This window comes from Balaenoptera musculus, chromosome 2, assembly GCF_009873245.2.
Source record: "Balaenoptera musculus isolate JJ_BM4_2016_0621 chromosome 2, mBalMus1.pri.v3, whole genome shotgun sequence".
Lineage (NCBI taxonomy): Eukaryota > Metazoa > Chordata > Mammalia > Artiodactyla > Balaenopteridae > Balaenoptera > Balaenoptera musculus.
In genome coordinates, this window is record NC_045786.1 from 73263190 (window position 1) to 73282655 (window position 19466).

Here is a 19466-nt window from a genome sequence, read left to right on the forward strand (position 1 = left end):
AATTGTCCTTAGTTGACCCATCTGTGAAATGAGAAGGACATTTTCTTTTTTTTTTTTTTTCTGCTTTTTTTTTTTTTTTTTTCACTTCTGTGGAGTCAGTTAATATGAAGTACTGGAGCTTCTATAGAGAAAGGAGAGACACAAGACATTAGTGTGAGCACAGTTATTTTTCAGGAGAGGAGAAGGAAGGGAATTCCAATAAATTTTCTGATTGTTTCATTAAATTTGTCTTTTGTGTGTTCACATTGTTTCAGTTCGTTTGCTTTTCCTAGAGAAATAGAATTTTGTCTTCATAATGGCTATTAAGTAAAAAAATTGAAAAAAAGAAAATATTATGCACAGTTATGTCTCCATAATTAGGAGTTGTAATGCACTTTAAAAAATATTGCTTTTGTTAGAGGGATGTGTTTTTTAAGCCTTTCTCCATAAAAGTGTATCTATTAATTTATTGGTATGTTTTTCCTTGCATGTGATAGATATAATTTACATTTTATTTCTATAGGTTGGGGTTGCCAGATAAAATACAGGATGCTCAGTTACATTTGAATTTCAGATAAACAACAAATTGCTAGTGTCTGAAATTTAAGTGTAACTGGGGATCCTGTATTGTTTCTGCTAAATCTGGCAACTCTTGTGTAGGTATATCTCCCAATTACTTATACTCATCGCTAATTGGCAGTTAAACGAAACTGAGGGGCCGAGTTTGTGCTGTTACAGAAGTCATGCTGTCTCCTGGAGACAGATATGAGAAGTTTTAGCTCCGTGCTGCTGTGATCTCAAGGATCAGGCAGCTTTCCTGAAAAGATTTTCAAAATCTATTATCATTATAATCGTCATGAAAATATTTGATGAGAACACTGCATCACACTGTATAATAAATTTAAGTAGAAAAGTCAAAGCAGTGGTATTTTCATCAGGCCTTTGGTTGTCAGGAGAAAATAGTTCCACACTCAGCGAATATAGATAGGTCTGTTTGGGGCTGTGTTAAATCCAATTGTGTGAAGGTTCTGAATAATCAGGAGTGACAGCATAAGCACTTTCTCTTCAAAGTGATTTTACCGAAAGCATCATTTCCTAAGGAAAGTACACATATAGCTCTCATAATGCTGAAAGAGCACTAAAGTATCCATTTATTGGTGCTGGTGTCATGAGCTGGAGTTGCAAGTGGTATTCAGATTTTCAACTTGATTCACTGCTGCTGTTGGGGGCAGTTCCCTTCTCGTGAAAAAGCTTATTTCAAAAACTCCTCAAACCCTTTGGTTAGTTCCCATGTGAGAGAGCCTTCAAGACTCTTTGCAGAAGCTTCTAACTTCACTGTGCAAAGCCAAGTCAAACATGATGAAAAACAATAGTTGTGCTTTTCTCCTTAGAAAGGGGGGGGAAAAGAATTTGAGTTGGGCTATGTAATTTCAGCTTCCCTAAATAAGTCCTGTGGAAATTTGTGGGGGAACAAGTGTGTGATTTTGGTCTTGGTGCACAATTTTGGCACTAGCTTTTTTTTTTTTGATGTCTACCATGGATTTTTTTTTAACATCTTTATTGGAGTATAATTGCTTTACGATGGTGTGTTAGTTTCTGCTTTATAGCAAAGTGAATCAGATATACATATGTCCCCATATCTCTTCCCTCTTGCATCTCCCTCCCTCCCACCCTCCCTATCCCACCCTTCTAGGTGGTCACAAAGCACTGAGCTGTTCTTCCTGTGCTATACCATGGATTTTCATAACGGATTTCTTCCCTGTCCAATACATTCCATAGCTAAGTAATAGGTCTGATCTGAGTGCCAAATTTTTCAACAGTGTTACTTTCCAGAGGGGGGTTAAATAGTTCTCTTAATAACTTGAAAGAATAAAAGACATGCAAGGTTTACCACACTTCTTAGTCACAAGCTAAATGTTTTCAAGAGCTTTATGACTTTGAGCCTATTTGGTCTCAAGAATATCCCCCAAGAAGAATGAAGCATACAGAATTCAAAATGGAGCACTTCTGAAGTGGCGATAGCACTGTTTGCATTGAAGTGTGCATTCACGTTATCTTTCTGCGGTCTTATGTGCAGAATCTTGCCCAGTTCCATTCTTCACCCGCTCTCTATAAAGCATCTTAGAAGTATCAAGGGTGCTGACTCACGAACCCCTTATGTTTCCGCATAGTTTGTGTTCATTGTGCTGCCATTTGCCGAGAAGTAGCCCTCATTCCCCTTCTGACTTTAACAAGTATAGACAGAGAGGTACAGTTTGTGGATGTATTTTCCCTCACCATTAAAAGTGATGCTTCATGTGAGCACAGAGTCATTTTCATTAAAAAGTAAACACAAAATCAATGGCCAGAGCAAATTAATTGCTCTGTGGCTCAGTTCACTCTTGTCTGAGTAAGTTGGCTTCACTCTCTTGTGCCTTAAATCTTCCCCACTCTGCCTATAAACATGATCGTCTCCCCTATTTAAAATCAAAAATAAGTCTTCTCTCACTCTGTCTAAATACTGTCCGTGCTGCTACTTTTTACCACAGAACCTCTTAAGCCAGTAGGCAATGCTTGCTGGCCCCATCGTTAATGGTTTCGTTACACTGGGGTAGATCCAGTGACGCTGTATGTGAGGTGAGAATGCATCTTGCCTCTCCATCCCCATCTGAACAAAATGCGTTTCTGAGTACACTGGGGATGGTGTACATTCTAAGAAGTACACACAGGCTCCTTTCTTACCTTTGTCATTGTTTCTTCTCTTCTAGGTATCTCAGTAACAAAGAAGACACATACATGTAAGTAATGCATTTTTTTTTTTGTCCAAAGTTTTCTGAAGAGTTGGAATTCGCATATGTCTGGCTGCTGTGGCCTTTCAAGTATAAACTAATGTTTCAGCTGTGATCCATGGTCAACAGAGGTCATACTTCTCTACCTGTAGTGGTCGGAAGTGGTACATCTCCACCTGTTTGTACTGAGTGTGTGTTAAAGAGAGTCTAGACATAGTGTGATAAATTCTAGCGATTCAAGCCACTCATCTTTAGAAAAACCATAAAATCTAGCCAGGAGGATCATTTAATTACTTACTGATCACCCTTACTCTGGATCCTTCTTAGACGAGTTGGTATGTTTCTAGGAAACATCACCTTGATTTCTTTTAAGCTTTGGTCTCCTTTTCCTCACCACTAGTTCACGATTTAGGCCGTTTTGTACTTGTGTCTGTGGAGCAGAGGTACTGACCGGGAATCTAGGCGCTGCCGCTCGTGTGGCCTTTGGGGGCCCTGGTAAATGGCATGGGTAGTTTGATGTGGAAATGTGCGCTGGATTTATCCTCTGTATTCATTCCCACCTCTCAGGTTCAACTGCTTTCATCAATTGCCTTCATTCGAACTCCACCATAAGTTTACAAACTCACGTCAATGTAAAGTGCTGTGATCTGCATTCTGAGCAATGATGTTTGACTGTGCCTTGATCCTCAGGATGAAACCAATACGTCATTGATGGCAGGCAGTCAACTTTCACTGTACTTGACCAGCATATTATTTAGACTTTCACTTAAGAGTGTCATTAGAATTTGATAACTATTTTAGACCACAGATATGTGCTACCTACGAGATGTGTTTGGGCATCCTTCTAAGGCAAGCAATGGAGATATTTACGGCACAATTTAGGGCCGACAAAGACGTGTCCCCCAATTTTTCCTATTTATGCTTTGAAAATTTTTGATTTCATGTGAACCATTTGGAGGGAAAAAAAAATTCTGTGTACCATCAAAGTAGTTTATCTTGTGCCTCAGTTGATTCTTGAAATCTGCTCTTGGGTTTGTCTGTCTGTCTATCTGTATTTGTAGAAAACAAACATAAAAAGCAAAAAAAAAACAAAAATCAAACAAACAAAAAAAAAAACAAAAGCAACCCCACCCAATTTGATGGTTGCCTGACTTTTAGGGCCCAATCCTGCTGTCTCTCCACGTGGCTCTCCCGTGGGCTTCAGTGGAATGTTTGAGGAAAGAGGCAAAGCTCAGGCCCGTAACGGACACATGCTCAGGACAGCACCTCGTCTCTCAACACACGGTTCCAGTTGGCTGTCCCTCCACCAGGGTAGTCTGTGGCCCTTAGCTTTTTGGGGGTTGTTTTGTTGTCGTCGTTGTTGTTGTTGCTGTTGTCGGTGCATAATTGAGCTCATGATGACTGAGAGATTGACAGTGCAGGAGACTGAAGTCCTCTGTATATCCGCAGGGCAGGCATGGTACAGAGCGCTTCCTTGCACAGCCTTGCCCATGAGCTCGTCCCTGGCCTGGTGGGACCCACTCTAGAGGTGGTAAGTAATTCAGTCTTTCTGCTAGCTCAGTCCTGGGCCTCTCCTGAACAGGGGCGGATGGTTGTGCCTACTGTTTATAGCGGTTTGGGGTATGGACTCCTGGCCACCTGGCAACGTACAGAAAGCCGCTGACTGTTTGCATTATGACTTGGCTCCTGGATAAATGGACAAAAACCAACTAGTTCAACTCCACTGGATACAAAGAATACCCCTCAACGAATAGGAGAGAGACCATAGATGTTACTTAATATAGAGACCATCCATCCATAAGGACCTTTAAGGAATTGTCATCCCTAAGGATAATTTCATTGGCCTATTGCAGAAATAATAACCCGTGGTTGGATTTAAATTCACGGAAGGATGTGGGTGACAGCATGAGAGTGGTAGCTAGTGAAAAACAAGTGGCACTCCAGTAACAGGCAATAGAACAGGTTGGTCTTTCAGCAGAGGCTTAATGAACTCTATCAGCTATACCTGCTTTAAAACAAAAGCAAGATATAGCCAGAGTGGATAGATTTTGAGTGCCTTTCTAACTGTGAAAATCAGCAGGAAAATTCTTAGGGATTAAGCATAATGTAAATGTAGAAAGATTTAAAGCTTCCTTTATGTAGTTCAAATATTAAATTGATAGAAAGATTTAGATCAGAAGTCATCTTGGTTTTTGTGGCTGATGTTTACATTCATGATTTGGGGGAGAGGGCCCAAAATAAAATGGCCCAATGACAAGTTGGGGAGAAAGCTCCTGAAAAGACAGTTGACACAAAGCTTTGCCCATGCCAAGGAGAAATTGAATTGTCCAAGTTGCATGTTAGTGAAAGTCTTCTATGCCACGTAAACATGGAGATTGTTTTTGTCACCCAACTCAGCAGACAGCCCATCCTATTTCTGATCTTAGCATCTCTATAGGCCCCACAACTGGTGAGGAGGAGGAAAATCAATCAGTTCTTTCTCTAATAACTATCACCCAAATGACTCCTTTAGCATCTGTCGGATTTTTCTTGAAAACTGAACTGTCTTAATTTGCTGATAAATTTTCTTAAGATGTTAAATTTCAGCTCCTCTTAAATCATCTTGACATCTGCTCTTTAAAAAGTGTCACTATCAGGGAAGTGTGCGAATTCATTTTTGGGCCGTCTCAAGACTTCCGATTTTAGCCAGGGTTCAGGAAACCTTGGTCAAGGCTTGACTACATAATCATCAACAGCTGAAGTCAGCTCACATTAGCAGTTTCAATCTGGGTTTCCTAACTGCCTGCACAGAGAGATTGTTCCACTTACAAATGAACATGTACAGTTGCAGAATATATTATCAGACCCGAGTGTCAGCTCACAGGTACACCAGTCAGAGGTGCAAGAACTACAAAATGAACCTGAATAGTTGTGACACTTGATAATATTTTAGGCCACCTTGTTATCTGGAAAGTACAGGTATTGCTTCTTTAAAAAAATGCTTTGGGTGAGTTAAGCAAGAAATTCCCAGGAAAGGAAGTCTGATTGTTAGCTTCAGAGAAATCCACAAGCATGGTCTTTGGAGAACACAGATTCTCCTGAGTTCCTGGGATAGGACCGTCAGTGTTTGTCATTAACTTCACTTGGCAGGTGGGGGAAGGCAAAGCTTGGGGCTTCTTGTACGAAGTCATCATGACCAATTGGTCAAGGAATTCTTACATTTGCGATGTTCTTCAGCTGTTGACAGGAAATGTTGCTGCTGGGTTTTGCTGTGTGAACATAAAAGAGAGTTTTTACTTGTGGGATAGGGATGTACTCGAGAAATTTTACACCGTGGTGTAGAATTTTAATTTAATTTTTGTGGTTGATTATATAGCACCTGTATTTGATTGGACACTTGCAAGACTGCTTTTGCTTTGCGATTCACAAGTTTGTTCTGGTCTCATTCCTGCCGTAATAGTACTGTGTGGATAAGTATCTTTCTCTTGGAATCAACTGCTGTCTTGGTTTTTATTAGTTGCCATATTTTATTATTTACCAAATCTGTTCATTTGCTCCTGACTTCTTCATCTATTTCTGCATGGGTAGTTCTGCATTCACTAAAATGTTAGAAGATGACATATATAGAGATGAAAAAGTGAAAAATACAACAGAAAATAATCTTAGCTATTTCCAGCTACTGGGAAGTTTGGCATCATAGCTCATCACCTGAGGGAATCTATCAGCCGGCCACCAGAGCGCAGACCCGAAAGATACCTGGTCGGCTCCTGGATTGCTTCCAGAGTCAACAGACCATTGTCACTTCCTCCTGTTCTCATCCTTGTTTGTATTTCTTATTCTTTTTTGTAGAGTTTGTTTTTTATTGAATATGGTTGATTTACAATGTCATGTTAGTTTCAGGTGTACAGCACAGTGATTCAGATATAGATATAGATATAGATATCTATATCTATATCTATCTATCTATCTATCTATATATATATCTTTTTCAGATCCTTATCCCTTATAGGTTATTATAAAATATCGAGTATAGTTTCCTGCGCTATAAAGTAGGTTCTTGTTGGTTATCTATTTTATATATCGTAGTGTGTATATGTTAATCCCAACCACCTAATTTATAATCCTAAATTATATTCCTTATTTTTTTTGTTTAAGGCTCTTCTGCTTACTTTCTTCCACACTCGGGAACTTCCAAACATGTAAAAATTACAAGTTACTCCGTAAGCAATCAGGAAAATATGTCAGTTTGATCCAACTGAATGTCAGTTTTCCCTAGTAAATAACAAAATCAAATATGCTTCTGAAGCTTCTGGAATTTTTAATCTTAACCCAAATAACCATTAAAAATGAATTTAGTACGTTTGCAAATGTTTGGTTGCAGCAGGCTCATGCCTAAGATGTAAACTTAAAGCAGTGTATTATTTATAAAGAGATTTTAGTTCTCTAGAGTAAAAATATTTTAGTACAAATCAGAATATTTCTTTGAGAACTAATCCTTTGTATTTTTAAAGAAAAAAAAAGTATTTATTGCAATCATTTAAAGTGGACTAAGTTAATGTATTCACTTCTTACCCCTAGAGGCTTGGCTTAAGTTTGACTTAGAGAAAATGAGTTTTGAGGCCTCGACCACCTCTCCTTGGGTATTTGCTGATATCACAAAACCAACCCAACAATTTGTCACAGTTGTTGCCGCTTACTCAGGTGGCCCAAGAAGTACAGTCGCCTTATTTTCTCGTTTTCTTTTCCTTTCCTTGAGGTTATTCCTTTTGGTTGCAGACTCTTAGCAACCCCAAACTTGGGGCTCACCCACATTATTTTCGCAGTCCAGGAAAACTCAAGAACCATTCTTGGCAAAGCTAATGGAAGGTGCTTTGGTTATATAGTTAATAGGTTGCTGTGGCAACCCATGTGACCCATGGTGTGACTCACGGTGTGACTCACGGCAATTATAATTTCAGTTGCTGGCTGGATGTTTCATTAGGACAGACCTGAGAAATAGCCACACTCAAGTTCTTTCAGGAGGCTTTCGTCCAGCTCCCGTCCACCCATTGACAAACAGTCACAAACTAGTACTCACAAAGTTGCCAGAAGATTCATCTCTTAGCTTGCAGACACTGAGCTTGCTGCCGATGGGGCATGACCAAAATACAAGTGCTGGCCTCTTCTAGAGCTAATCAGTGGACAATTGTTTATTGAGGATCTACTATGTACTGACAGGTTCTTTGCCCTCAAGGAGCTTACAGACTAGGTTCAAGGTTGGGACTGCGGGAGAGTGAGGACACATAGTCACAGAAAATAATCTGAAAATACAAATGCTAAGTGTACCCTTTTCAGAAGATTTGGCTCATAAACTGGAAAGCAGACTAAGCCGGAAGTGTGGGAGAGGAGAGAAGAATTAGAGAGACCTCCAGGGTTCTGACACTGTGATCCAAGTATACAAGAGCAATGAAGGGAAAGGTAAATATTTAACTCTAGGTGCTGAAAACTACCTTTGCTCCTCCTCTCCCCCTATTCTCACCCAGAGGAACATCTATGTCATTCCTTCAAGATCAGTCAGTCCAAGGAAGTAAAAATGCCCCGTGCTGTCTGGAGATGTTTGCCTTGTTTAGACTTGGCCTGTATATCTAGAGCCAAACCTCTGAACTTAACAGGATTTCTCTGTCTCATCATATTAGGATATAAATGGATAGCACTTGGCCCTGCCAGTCAGTTCTTCCAAGGTAGAAGATTTGCATAGTCTTAAAATCCACAGTTCATAGTGGGGATCTATGAATTCCGTTTACAAATCTGAATAGTTACGGGCTTGGAGTGAGTTTGCTCTGATTCATAAGGTTTCTGAATAGGATTTGTGATGGGCATACTCTACTGATGTAACAGCATAGGTAGATACTTTATAAGTATATACATATATACATATATATTGGTGTTTTAGAGGCAACTGAGGCTACAGTAGGGTCAGAATAGTCATCTGGATCCCAGCAGATTGTTGAGCGGATTCATATTCACATCCACAGAGAGACATCTGCAATTTTCCTAATTGTTTGAGAGGCCCTTCCTTGTCAATAGTAGTAGAAAAGTTGGGGGTGGGAGAGGGATAAATTGGAAGATTGGGATTGACATGTACACACCACTATATATAAAATAGATAACTAATAAGGACCTACTGTGTGGCACAGGGAACTCTACTCAATACTCTGTAATGGTCTATATGGGAAAATAACCCAAAAAAGAGTGGATGTATGTATATGTATAACTGATTCACTTTGCTGTATACCTGAGATTAACATAACATTGTAAATCAACTCTACTCCAATAAAAATTATAAAAAATTAATTGATTAAACATCTGAATATTTAGCTAAATGTTTCCATCAGAGCATCCAGTTGGTTCAAGTTTGCTGTTCATAGACCTCAGATTTGTGAATTGAATTTGGACAAAAAGTATTTGTGTTCTCATCTCAGAACATAGGCTCAAAAGGGTGTATTGAGATGGGGAATGGCTCTTTAAAATCCACCATCACCGCTAGAAAATAAAAATGCCTAGCCTACCAAGTACTGGTGTCTACTTGACGGATTTATTGTATATTTAATGAAACTCCTGTACATGATTGAGTTGATCTTTAAAGAAGGGCCGATGTCTTTTCAGGATTTTGTGTTACTTCGAGTTCAATAATAATAATAATAATAATAGTGTAATAATAATCAAAGTGGCGATAGGAAAGGTCCAGGTACCAGTAGTCTCTGTAGCAGCAGCAAGAGCAGGAGCTACAACCTACTGCGCAGTTCTGATATTCCAGGCATTATGTTGAGCGCTTTACATGCATTATCTCATTTAATCTTCTCATCGGCCCCATGAGCTTTGTCCTACTTGTACCCCCAGTTTAGATGAGAAAACTTGTCTGAGGGGGTCAGTAACTTAACTTCGAGAAGTGAGAAAACTTGCAAACTCATCCAGCTGGAAATGGGCAGAGCCAGGACTCAGAGTAGATTGACTCCTTGCATGCACACGAGTACCGCACTGTTATCTCCAATATCAGCATTAGGTAATCGTTGTGGAGCACTTACTAAGTGCTGGATGCTTCTCTAAGCGCTGTGTACGTGTTAATTTATTTCATCTTTACCACAATCTTGTGAGGGAGGTGTTGCTACCATCCCCATTCTACAGGTGAAAACTGAAGCCCAGGGTTCTACAGCTAGCTGGTATGTGGTTGAGCCACGGTTTAAAGCCAACCCACAGAGCCTACGATAAAGAACTTCATTCCTTAGAGTGGTCCTTCCACTTGAAAATATAAGAAGAAAGCCAAGCGAGCAGTCATTCCTACAATTGACTCAGGTTATCTTTTACCTTAGAACTATTTTACCTATAAAGGCTCCTAAGCTTGGTGAACCAACTGATTACGAGAAGGAGGTATGCTATTCCCACCATATGAAAAAGTTCATTTAAATCAGTTGACCTAAAATGATCATTACTAATCTTTTTGACAACCTAACCTCATTCATCAAAGAACTGACATCCATTTAACATCACTATTCATTCACCTCAACTGATTCCATAATAAAACAAGAGTTCAAATTGGTTATTTTTGCTTCTAAGATAGTTATACCCCCCACACGAGTAGTAACATGTATTTCTTACAGCATGAACTCATTTTCCACTGCAACAAAGCCTTTAACAGACATTAATGACATTTATAAGAAAATTGTGCGTTAGCATTCTTTTGTCAGATCAACTTGATAATCCATGTATAACTTTCACTGCCACTAAGAGGTAGTATGATTCAGGATACTGTGGTTTCCCTGAAACCTAACCAAACAAACACAACCATGAAAGCTAAAAGTTCCTTAGGGAACTGAAATATATATCAAAAGGATGCATAAGAGAATTAAACATCCAGGTTTCAAGTACGCTTGAGAGTACCTGAATTTAGGATTGGATTTACAGTTGCACCAACTTCTCTCTTTATTGAGATCTGCATCCAAAGGACTGAAAACTGAGGAGCAGCAGAGATGTCAACGTGTTTGAAATATGAAGAAAGTTATTGGTCTACATTCACTTGCTTTATGAATTATACAAAAAATTTTACACTAGGTCTATCAACTGCACTTCCAGGAAGTTAGTGTATTTGTAGTCACATGGTCCTTTTGATTATAATTGATGTCCATATCTGCACAAACGGTGACTTTTTCATTTCCACGCATTCAATTACCCTTTTTCCTGTGACTGCCCGAGATTCCTCACAGTGAAATGTTCTCCACCCACTTCACCTCCAACTCTGGGTAAACATTTTTCTTATGTAGGAGTGATAGCTCTTTACCTGGTTCGACTTCGTTGAACTCGTAGGCATGGACTTTAGCTCCTAATGTCTTAAATAGTTAACAGCCGAGCATAACGATTAGAGGGCATATTGAAGAGAAGAGCAAAAAATGCAAGAATGTGCAAGATTCAGGTTTGGATTCAGTGAAAGAGGCTTAATCCATACATATTTTCTTATAATCTTTTTGTTTTAGAGGAGAGAAGGAGCAGACTATATGGTGGATGATCCAGATACCTGTTATACTGGAATCTAAGGAAGGCAGGCTGGAAAGCAGACCACAGCCAATCCCTGTACAAAGGGCAGGCGGCTGGGAGTCAGAAAGATTTTATTAGCTGAATATTTCTAACCCCTTCTCTGTGTCTGGCAGTGTGTTAGGCACGGTGTAAAACAGAAAGTTTAACTCAGTCCTCACACTCCAATAGTTTACATCTGAGGAGGAAGGATAGACCCACTTGAGGAACTTTTAGTAATGAAAGAATTGCAGGAGACTGCAGGCCTGTGATTCAGTTGGATTGTCTGTCTGAGTGGAGAACACGGCTGGGGAGCTGAGCTGGATCTGGAAGGGTAGCGAGGTGTAGGTGTGACCAGGTAGATTGATGGAGGACTTGGAGGGGGGAGGGGCGTTGTATAGACCTGTCTGACTACAGTAGAGTATTAATAAGAAAAGAAGAGGACGTGGACGACAGAGGTAAGGTTTTGGCTTTGTCTCATAACCAGCGGGGAGTCACAGAATGGGCGTGAAAAACACAGTGACCTGTAAACAGTGTTTTTATTGCTGTCATTTAGTGAGCATCATAGCAATCACAGGTTCCATACTTCATTCCCTTCTCTGAACTCGGACAAAATTCTTATCCTCAGATCGAGGTTCTTTTCTGGTCTTTCCTCTGATCACCTGTGTAGAAAGTGCTTCTTGAGCAGGAAAGATCTAGTCCAAAAAGAGAAGGCTGTTCTAATTATTAAAGCAAAAGCGTTTCTTTTTTTCCCTCCATCTTCCCAGTTTGAAGGTCTAATTGTCAGACCAGTGCTTGCCATTTCATTAAAGTCAGAGGAATGAAGCAAGCAGTGAAACTTGAAAACTACATGTGCACTTTGAATTGCGTGGCTAATGGTTCTTTTTGCTTTCTTTCCTTCCTGCTGCTAATTGGCTGGAGACGGCTGTAATATACTAGGACTCGGCCACACGTAGCTTTCCAAACATTTGAACCCCGCATGCCCAATCTTGCTCACTCCTTACGTAAAGCAAACTGCATTATTATTTTTTCATAAGCACAAAGAACTATTTCCCTTACATAGCTGGACAGTACAGTTAGAAGATAATGATACTCCCTTTTCTCTTTGTTGGTCTTTCTTCATTTTCCAAGAACGAGTTTCTATTGTTTCACTTAAAGAACACCAAGGTTCAGATGAGGCTTTCTGTTGGCTGCATATTCAGAAAAGTCTTCCGTGTATAATGAACCGAATCACGTTAATTTATCTGTCTCTCTCCACCGTGTCTTTTTGTGTTGACAAAACTGAATATTCACTTTCCCTCACCAAGTTGGGGTGTCAGGATAATTGATTGTTACCAGTCTCTGCTGTTCTTAGACAGGATAACACCAGTGCCTCTAGAGAACAGGTGAAAACTAAACTCTGTCCCCCGAGGCCAATGAAATAGCTGTTTGGTCCCTTGTGTGAAACTTCCTAATAACTTAACTGGGCAGCCTCTGGGTCCCTGGAGGCTTTCTCCACCAGAGTATTCCCTTTCTTTGTTAAGATTGCTTATTAAAAATGATTTTATAATGAAGTTGCCTCAAATAGCAGCTCTTTTCCTGGTTGTCCTTGAAGCTGTGGTGAAGAATCTTAGAGACAACTGTCTAGGGTTTTCCTCCTTGTTAAAAACTTCTCTCTTACCACTGTTACTCTTGATTTTTAAGGAGACAAAGTCTAACTGACACAAGTCCCTCTCCGGTTGATTATGTCGCTTAAAATCCTGTGCAAGGCATTATTGCTAGTTTAGCTTGTCATTCGGGCTCAGGAATCGAATTGATCTACATGGATTCAGGCAGGACATTTAAGTCTGCGGTGGGAACAAGGCTGTCGGGCTTCCCCGGGAAAGCAGCAACCCAGGAACGCGATTGCTAACTCTGCCCCAACTCCATCAAAACAATGATTTCCAATTATTTTATTTCTTTGGTCCTAGGTGTCTCCTATCTGCAAACTAACCACTTTCCTGCCACAAGGGACTGTCGTGAAGGGGTATCAAATAGTGATAAAAAAAAAATCAGTGTTGCATTCTTTGCTACCCATATACTGTATAAATTCAAAGACTTCTGATAAGTGTGGGCAGTTAGGAGAAAAATCACTTTTTGGTTGTTCACATCATCAGCTTGGCTTCCTGGCTTGAAAGAGCTTCGATATGCTGGTCTATTTAACATGAAGAATGATAAAGCAGTTGTCAGTAAGGCTCACCATTGGAAACGTGTTCTTCAGACTTGGTCTCCCAGTGGCCAGACGACTCAGGAAACAACAAACTGTATAAAGCTGTTCGTGACAGATTCAGCTTGGAATATTTTTCTAACTTTAAGGCTTGTCAGGCAGTAAATCTGCAGCAGAGTACTCAGGATGCAGCTTGGCACTCCTCTTGCTTTGCTGTGTGAATATAGTAGAACACCAATAATAAGAAGGACTGTTGTGAATCTCTTAGTGGAGAGATCAGTCTTGTCTCATGGTGCTAGGGTTGTGCGCTAAGAACATGCCTTGGCTAAATTCTGTTCTGTGAGACCAGGTATATTAGAAAATACTACCTTTCCATTCAGCAGTTCCTACTCCTTCCTCCCCCAGATAAAAAGAAAAGAAAAAGAAAAACTATGGCCTGCTTTGAGATTCCACTGTCAGCAGGATCTTCTTATTCTACCTCCTTAATGACCCTCTAGGGCTCTCCATTGCCTGAGGAGTCTAAACTACTTAATATGGCAAACAAGGCCCTTCACAACCTGGTCTTAATCTTTCCATTGCTCTTTCCTTGACTTCTATGCCAGCAGTTTTTGCCACACTGAATGACTAGTTCCTAGAAGACTCTGTGTGTGGGTATGTCTCAGTGCCTTTGGTTCTACTGTATTACCTTGTTTGTCCAGGAATGTCTTTTGCCAACTTCTGCACCCGTGGAAGTCTTACTGCTCCACCAAAGGCCAACACAAATAGCAACTTCCATGCAAAAGCTTCTCCAACCCTACCTTGTTAGATTAATTGCTGCAGTTCCTTTGCTCCCACAGGACATTGTTAAGGTCACAGTACAGAAAATGTATTATAGAATAGTTGTTGTTTTGTAGCTTTGTCCCACTAGATATGCTTTAATTATCTTGGTATATCTTGGACTTAGCAGAGTGATTGGTATCTACTATGTGCTCAATTAATTTCTGTAGACTTGATGTGTGTGTGTGTGTGCATGTGCACGTGTGTGTGTACATACACAATTTTATGACCACTCTTCTTGCACATTTGAATATGGAGGAAAATAATCATCTTTTCCTTGTTAACAGCTATAAGGAAGAACAGATATTTATTATGTGAAACTATATTGTGAGATTTGTACTATATTACTTTGGAAACCAATGCTACAACTCAAAGGGCTTCTTGATGTCTGACAATTTACTGTACGTATTTTGAGTCTCAGTTTTAGGACTGCTTGCTTTTTTTTTTTTTTACGTTGATCAAACTGCTCTGTTTCATGTTTTTAAATTTTTTTAATTGAAGTAGAGTTGATTTATAGGACTGCTTGCTTTAAAGTTTCTGTTAGCAGTTTGTAAGATTTAAATCAGAATCTCATCCAGAAAATTTAAGAATATTTTTATATCATCTAAAGATGAAGAACGTGTGACCCCTTAGATACCATTTGTTTGCATTATCCATACAAGATTTTATAAAGGAAAGAGACATTTTCAGTTACCATTGGCATCTATGTAAATGCAAAGGAGAAAACCACCTACTAGAGAAGAGAACTGGCTGGTCTTTCCAAGAATGGAGGGTATATTCTATCAAGGGAAACATCCTGTATTTGTCTGGTCTCTAGAGGAAAAGGTGATCCTGATATGTTAAAGAATCTGGGAAGTAGATGTTCTGATAATCCTAGATTACTTACTGAATCTTAAAGTAAATTCTGAAAAGAAATGACATTTATTTATTCAAGGTCAGAACATGTGACATTGCTATGTTTGTCTGGTCTGGAATGTAAATATGTTCCCTTAACTTAGCAGGGACCATTGATTTCAAAACCATTGTCCACTTCATAAGTAGCTGCACACAACCATGGTTTCTGTCTGCTATTCCTTAGAACTGTCTGTCTTTTAAGCTTTATGTGCAGCTTCCTCCCCACTTTTGTTTGTAACTTTTACTTGAGTCAAAACATGAGGAGCAAAATTATCCCCTGCAGTATCAATTCCTTGAGTGGAAAGCTTGCTTACAAATGAGAGGATGAGACGTGACCCAATAAAAGAATCTATTTTAATTTTAATTTATTTCCTGATGTCCTTTTATGCCTCCTTAGGCGATAACCTAACCAATTCCACCTTAACACTGATTTTTTTTCTTCCAAGGTCAAAAAGCACTTTAGAATGATTATAATCAGAGAATAAAAGTCCTTTGCCTCTAATGTAAAGTCCATCTCTTCATATGAAATCTAAATCCTAGTTATCTCAGCTTCACAATAATTCTTCTGTCATTATGCATCTATTAACAAGCTCAATGACAACAGGATGAACTTATGAGATCTTTAGGGACTCGGAAGTTGCTTTTTCATAGAAACACCATCTCTGGTAGTCTCTTTCATCCCTTTCCTTTCTCAGATGGGAGTTTTTAATAACGCAGGGAGAGGAGCTATCTTCATTTCGTGCTGCAGTTTCACACAGCAAAGTGCAATCAATGTAGAAACGGTCCTAAAAGGCAGCTGAACCTATGGTTTTCCAGGTTGGAAAAGGAAAAGCTGTTATGCAATCACACATACATACACACCACCATCCCTCCCCCCCCCCCCCCCCCCCCCGCAAAAAAAAGAGTTCTGACTGATATCTCTGAATCAAAGAACTTTCCATGGCCTGATTTGTGGAAGTTACCTAATCCTGTGTATAATTGGGGTGATTTGAGAGATGGGAAAATGTTCTCATTTTCATTATGGGAGCCACTGGGGGACAGTATCATTTAAAGACTCTGTTTTTATTGCCCTAAATTGCTTTACCTGATATTCTATTGATGTGTTTCTCTTAAGTTAGGTTTCTAATGAATAAAATGACCAATATGGGTCCCATTCTCACAGATTCTCCTAGTGCTTAAGCTACTCTTTAATGGTCAAACTATCCCAGTGTCTCACTTATAGGGAAGAATTCTAAAGGGTTGGGTTAACTCCTAACCCAAGAGAGAAGAGCCAACTTCTAACATTCTGCATACAGCCAAAGCATCCACATACTGTCCGTGATTTGTCTGTATTAATACAATAGTAAAACCTCATCATGAAATTTCTTATATGGTATGATCACCATTAAGTGAGCTCACCTTGCAATGCCAAACTTAGGAAACTTCTGGAACCAACCCTCTTGGCATCAAGGCTAGGCTGGGACTACCTCACACTGAAGAAAGTGAAGTTCTACCATATTCTCATCTAAAAACTCATCATTATTCCCAACTTGTCGCTCCATTAAAGTATTCTTAAATAAGTGGATATCTTAGATTGGGTTCCCCAGAAAATAGACTCGGAGACGCTGAGATTTATGTACAGAAAGCTGATTGGGGAGTGCACTTAGGAACAACACCTATAAGGAGTGAAGGAAGTTGAATTGGACAGGAGAAATTGAACTGTCATACAGTTGTCACCAGAGTTTGGCAGATGCCACACAGAGATCAGAAGCAGGGATACAGCCTTTAAGAGATGTCCCAGATGGAGGCAAAGGGACTGGATATTTTACCCTGCATCAAACCAGCCACTGGATGCCAGCTGCCCCCAGGGAAGGGCATCATCTTGGGCAAGGCAGCTCCCTTTAGCTAAAGATGAGGCTCAGAAAATGACTCAGCTGTGAGCCACTGGCAGTCAACACTTTGGGCCAGAGGGGAAATAAGGGCTTCAATCCTAAAGGGAGGGATCTGGGTGGCACACCATAGCATCACTGCAGGGGAGCCAAAATGGACATTAAATTTAACTTTTGTGAAAAACATGTTTTCTTTATTTAAAATGACACACATTTTATTGCTTAGCTAGGATTTAAACTAATAAAATATATGCTTGGCCTCAGCATTATGGTATACCAGAATTGCAAATGCTGAAGAAAAAAAAAATTTTTTTTTCTGTTGAATAAGGTTCTTCGTTAGAATTTCTGGTCCTGGATACGTGCATTATAAATCATGTGTGTGCAGTTCCACATAATGTATTATTTTTCCACACATGGACATTCCAGAGAGTTAACACATTTTTCTCAATTATAAAAATAAATAAGCCATTTCCATCTCTTTGGGCTCATGTGAAATGTATTCATATAGGAACAAAGAACATGCCTGAAAAGAACTAGTTGTACATATTACGTGTTACTTTTCAGATTTTAACAGTCTGCTACTGTTTTATAATTGAGATACAGTATCTGAAATATTTTGCAGGGCTGATTTATGTACATAATGTCTCTCTTTTTAGTGGCTTATGGGACTCCACCCTCATTTTGCCTGTTAGCAACTACTTGCCAAATAAACTCAGAATTAAGTTGGAGATTAGTGGTGGCTTCAGTGATGAGGACCATCCTGAGCCAATAATCCCAGCCCCCAACTGCTGTCATGCAAGAAAAGCTTCTCAATAGGAATTAGTGATGGAGTACAGAATGAATTGTAGTTTCATTCCTTAAAATCGCAACATAACCTCTGATTTAGCAAATTTTGACTTCAATTTTACTTCTAAGAATGAGAGATCCCATTCTGAGAAAATCCAAACTGTCTTCACGGAGTATTATAAATGGAAGGAAAGACCTAAGTGTTTCCACTGTTTTCACCTTGGTTCAAAATAATCCCCCCAACACGAACCCCAACCTTCTAAAGCCCCAGCTTTTTCTTCATGTGTTTCTGAGGTTTCCACGGTTCAGAATACCCCTATTCCCTCCAGAGCCAGAAGCTCAAGACACCTTGCAGATCTGAACAGGAGCTTTCCAGTTTCACAGATGCTGAAGGTATACATTTCTGAACCTGTCGAGTTCAGATGGAGTCAGGGTTTATCTCAGTGGAATTCAATCTTCATGGATTTCCACGGTTTAGCTTCTGTGCCTCTGCCTTGGAAAAGAGGGCCCCTTTCAGGCTGATAGTGAAGTTAATTCAGATTATTCTTTCCCTTATTCAAAGAGAATTAATAGATTGTAGCAACACTTTACCTTGTCTAAAAGCTTCCATGGTTCCAAAAGCTCCTACCTGGGAAAATCCCCAGCCATTATTTTGGAGATCGCTGTGTCTGAGGCCTTGTGAAAGGAATTCTGAAGCTGCCCGTGAATGTCAATGGCAGCCTCATCAGTCTGCCCTGGGTATTACCATAATAATTACAAGGTCCTCACAGATGGCAGCTTTTCAAGTGGCAAAATCATTGGGAGGATAGTCTCCTACAACTGGCTCTTGGGAGAGGAATCCCATATATATATCAAGTAACCCATCTAAATTTGCCATTTCACAGATTATGTCTGACCCAAACCATCCCATTGCATGAGCTGTGAATCCACACTACTTCTTTACAATACATGCTGATAGTTAGTGCAAATCACAGTGATTTTTTTTTTTTTATATAAAGGTAGCTAATGAGCTGACATGTAAAGTAATGGCTGTTTTCAAGGGACAGGATGAATCTGCTCCTTAACTTTTTCCTGGAAAAAAAATAGCTCCGTAATTTTTTTTTTTTTGCCAGAATTTATGAGCGATTCACATTCCTGTCAATTACACGCCCTGATTACGTAGTACAACCACGGGGCAGCTGTCCAGGAAAACACAAGTCTGAAAATGCTTCTGTTTTAAGAAAATTAAATTCATGGTTGCTCCTCGTGTGGGCATGTGCAGCAGGCAGGAAGCTTCCACTTTTCTGGCCAAGGAAAGGGATAAGGCCTTGCCTACCTCGCCTGGATTCAATAGCCACTCTGACATCTTGAGATCTTGATATCAATGCCCCGCTGCAGGGCTTGGTTTTGGTTTCTAAATAGTCTTGTTTGTTTGTTTGTTTCAGTGTGTGTTAGGAAACACAGACTCGTGTTATAAAACGGTGTTTCTAGTTATGAATCACAGCAGCTCCTGTGTATTACCAGAGAGGCCTGAATAGAGAAATTGTTCACCTTCCTCCTTCCCAAAAGTCAGAGTCTATGACAGTTTAGGGCTCCTAGCCCTATTTACAAAGCTGGCCTCTTTGTTGCTGTGTTCCTTCAGATGTGTCTTTTTCGAAGTAGAGATGA

At 39.8% G+C, this 19466-nt stretch overlaps 1 protein-coding gene across 1 annotated transcript in view; it reads left to right on the forward strand.

Moving 5' to 3' along the window:
• The window catches only part of RORA (RAR related orphan receptor A), a 723518-nt gene that overhangs the window by 536701 nt on the left and 167351 nt on the right, over positions 1–19466 (forward strand). Inside the window, exon 2 of the mRNA XM_036841390.1 lies at positions 2727–2756. Within this exon, the coding sequence (XP_036697285.1) occupies positions 2727–2756 (30 nt within the window). The remainder of the gene's footprint in view (positions 1–2726; positions 2757–19466) is intronic.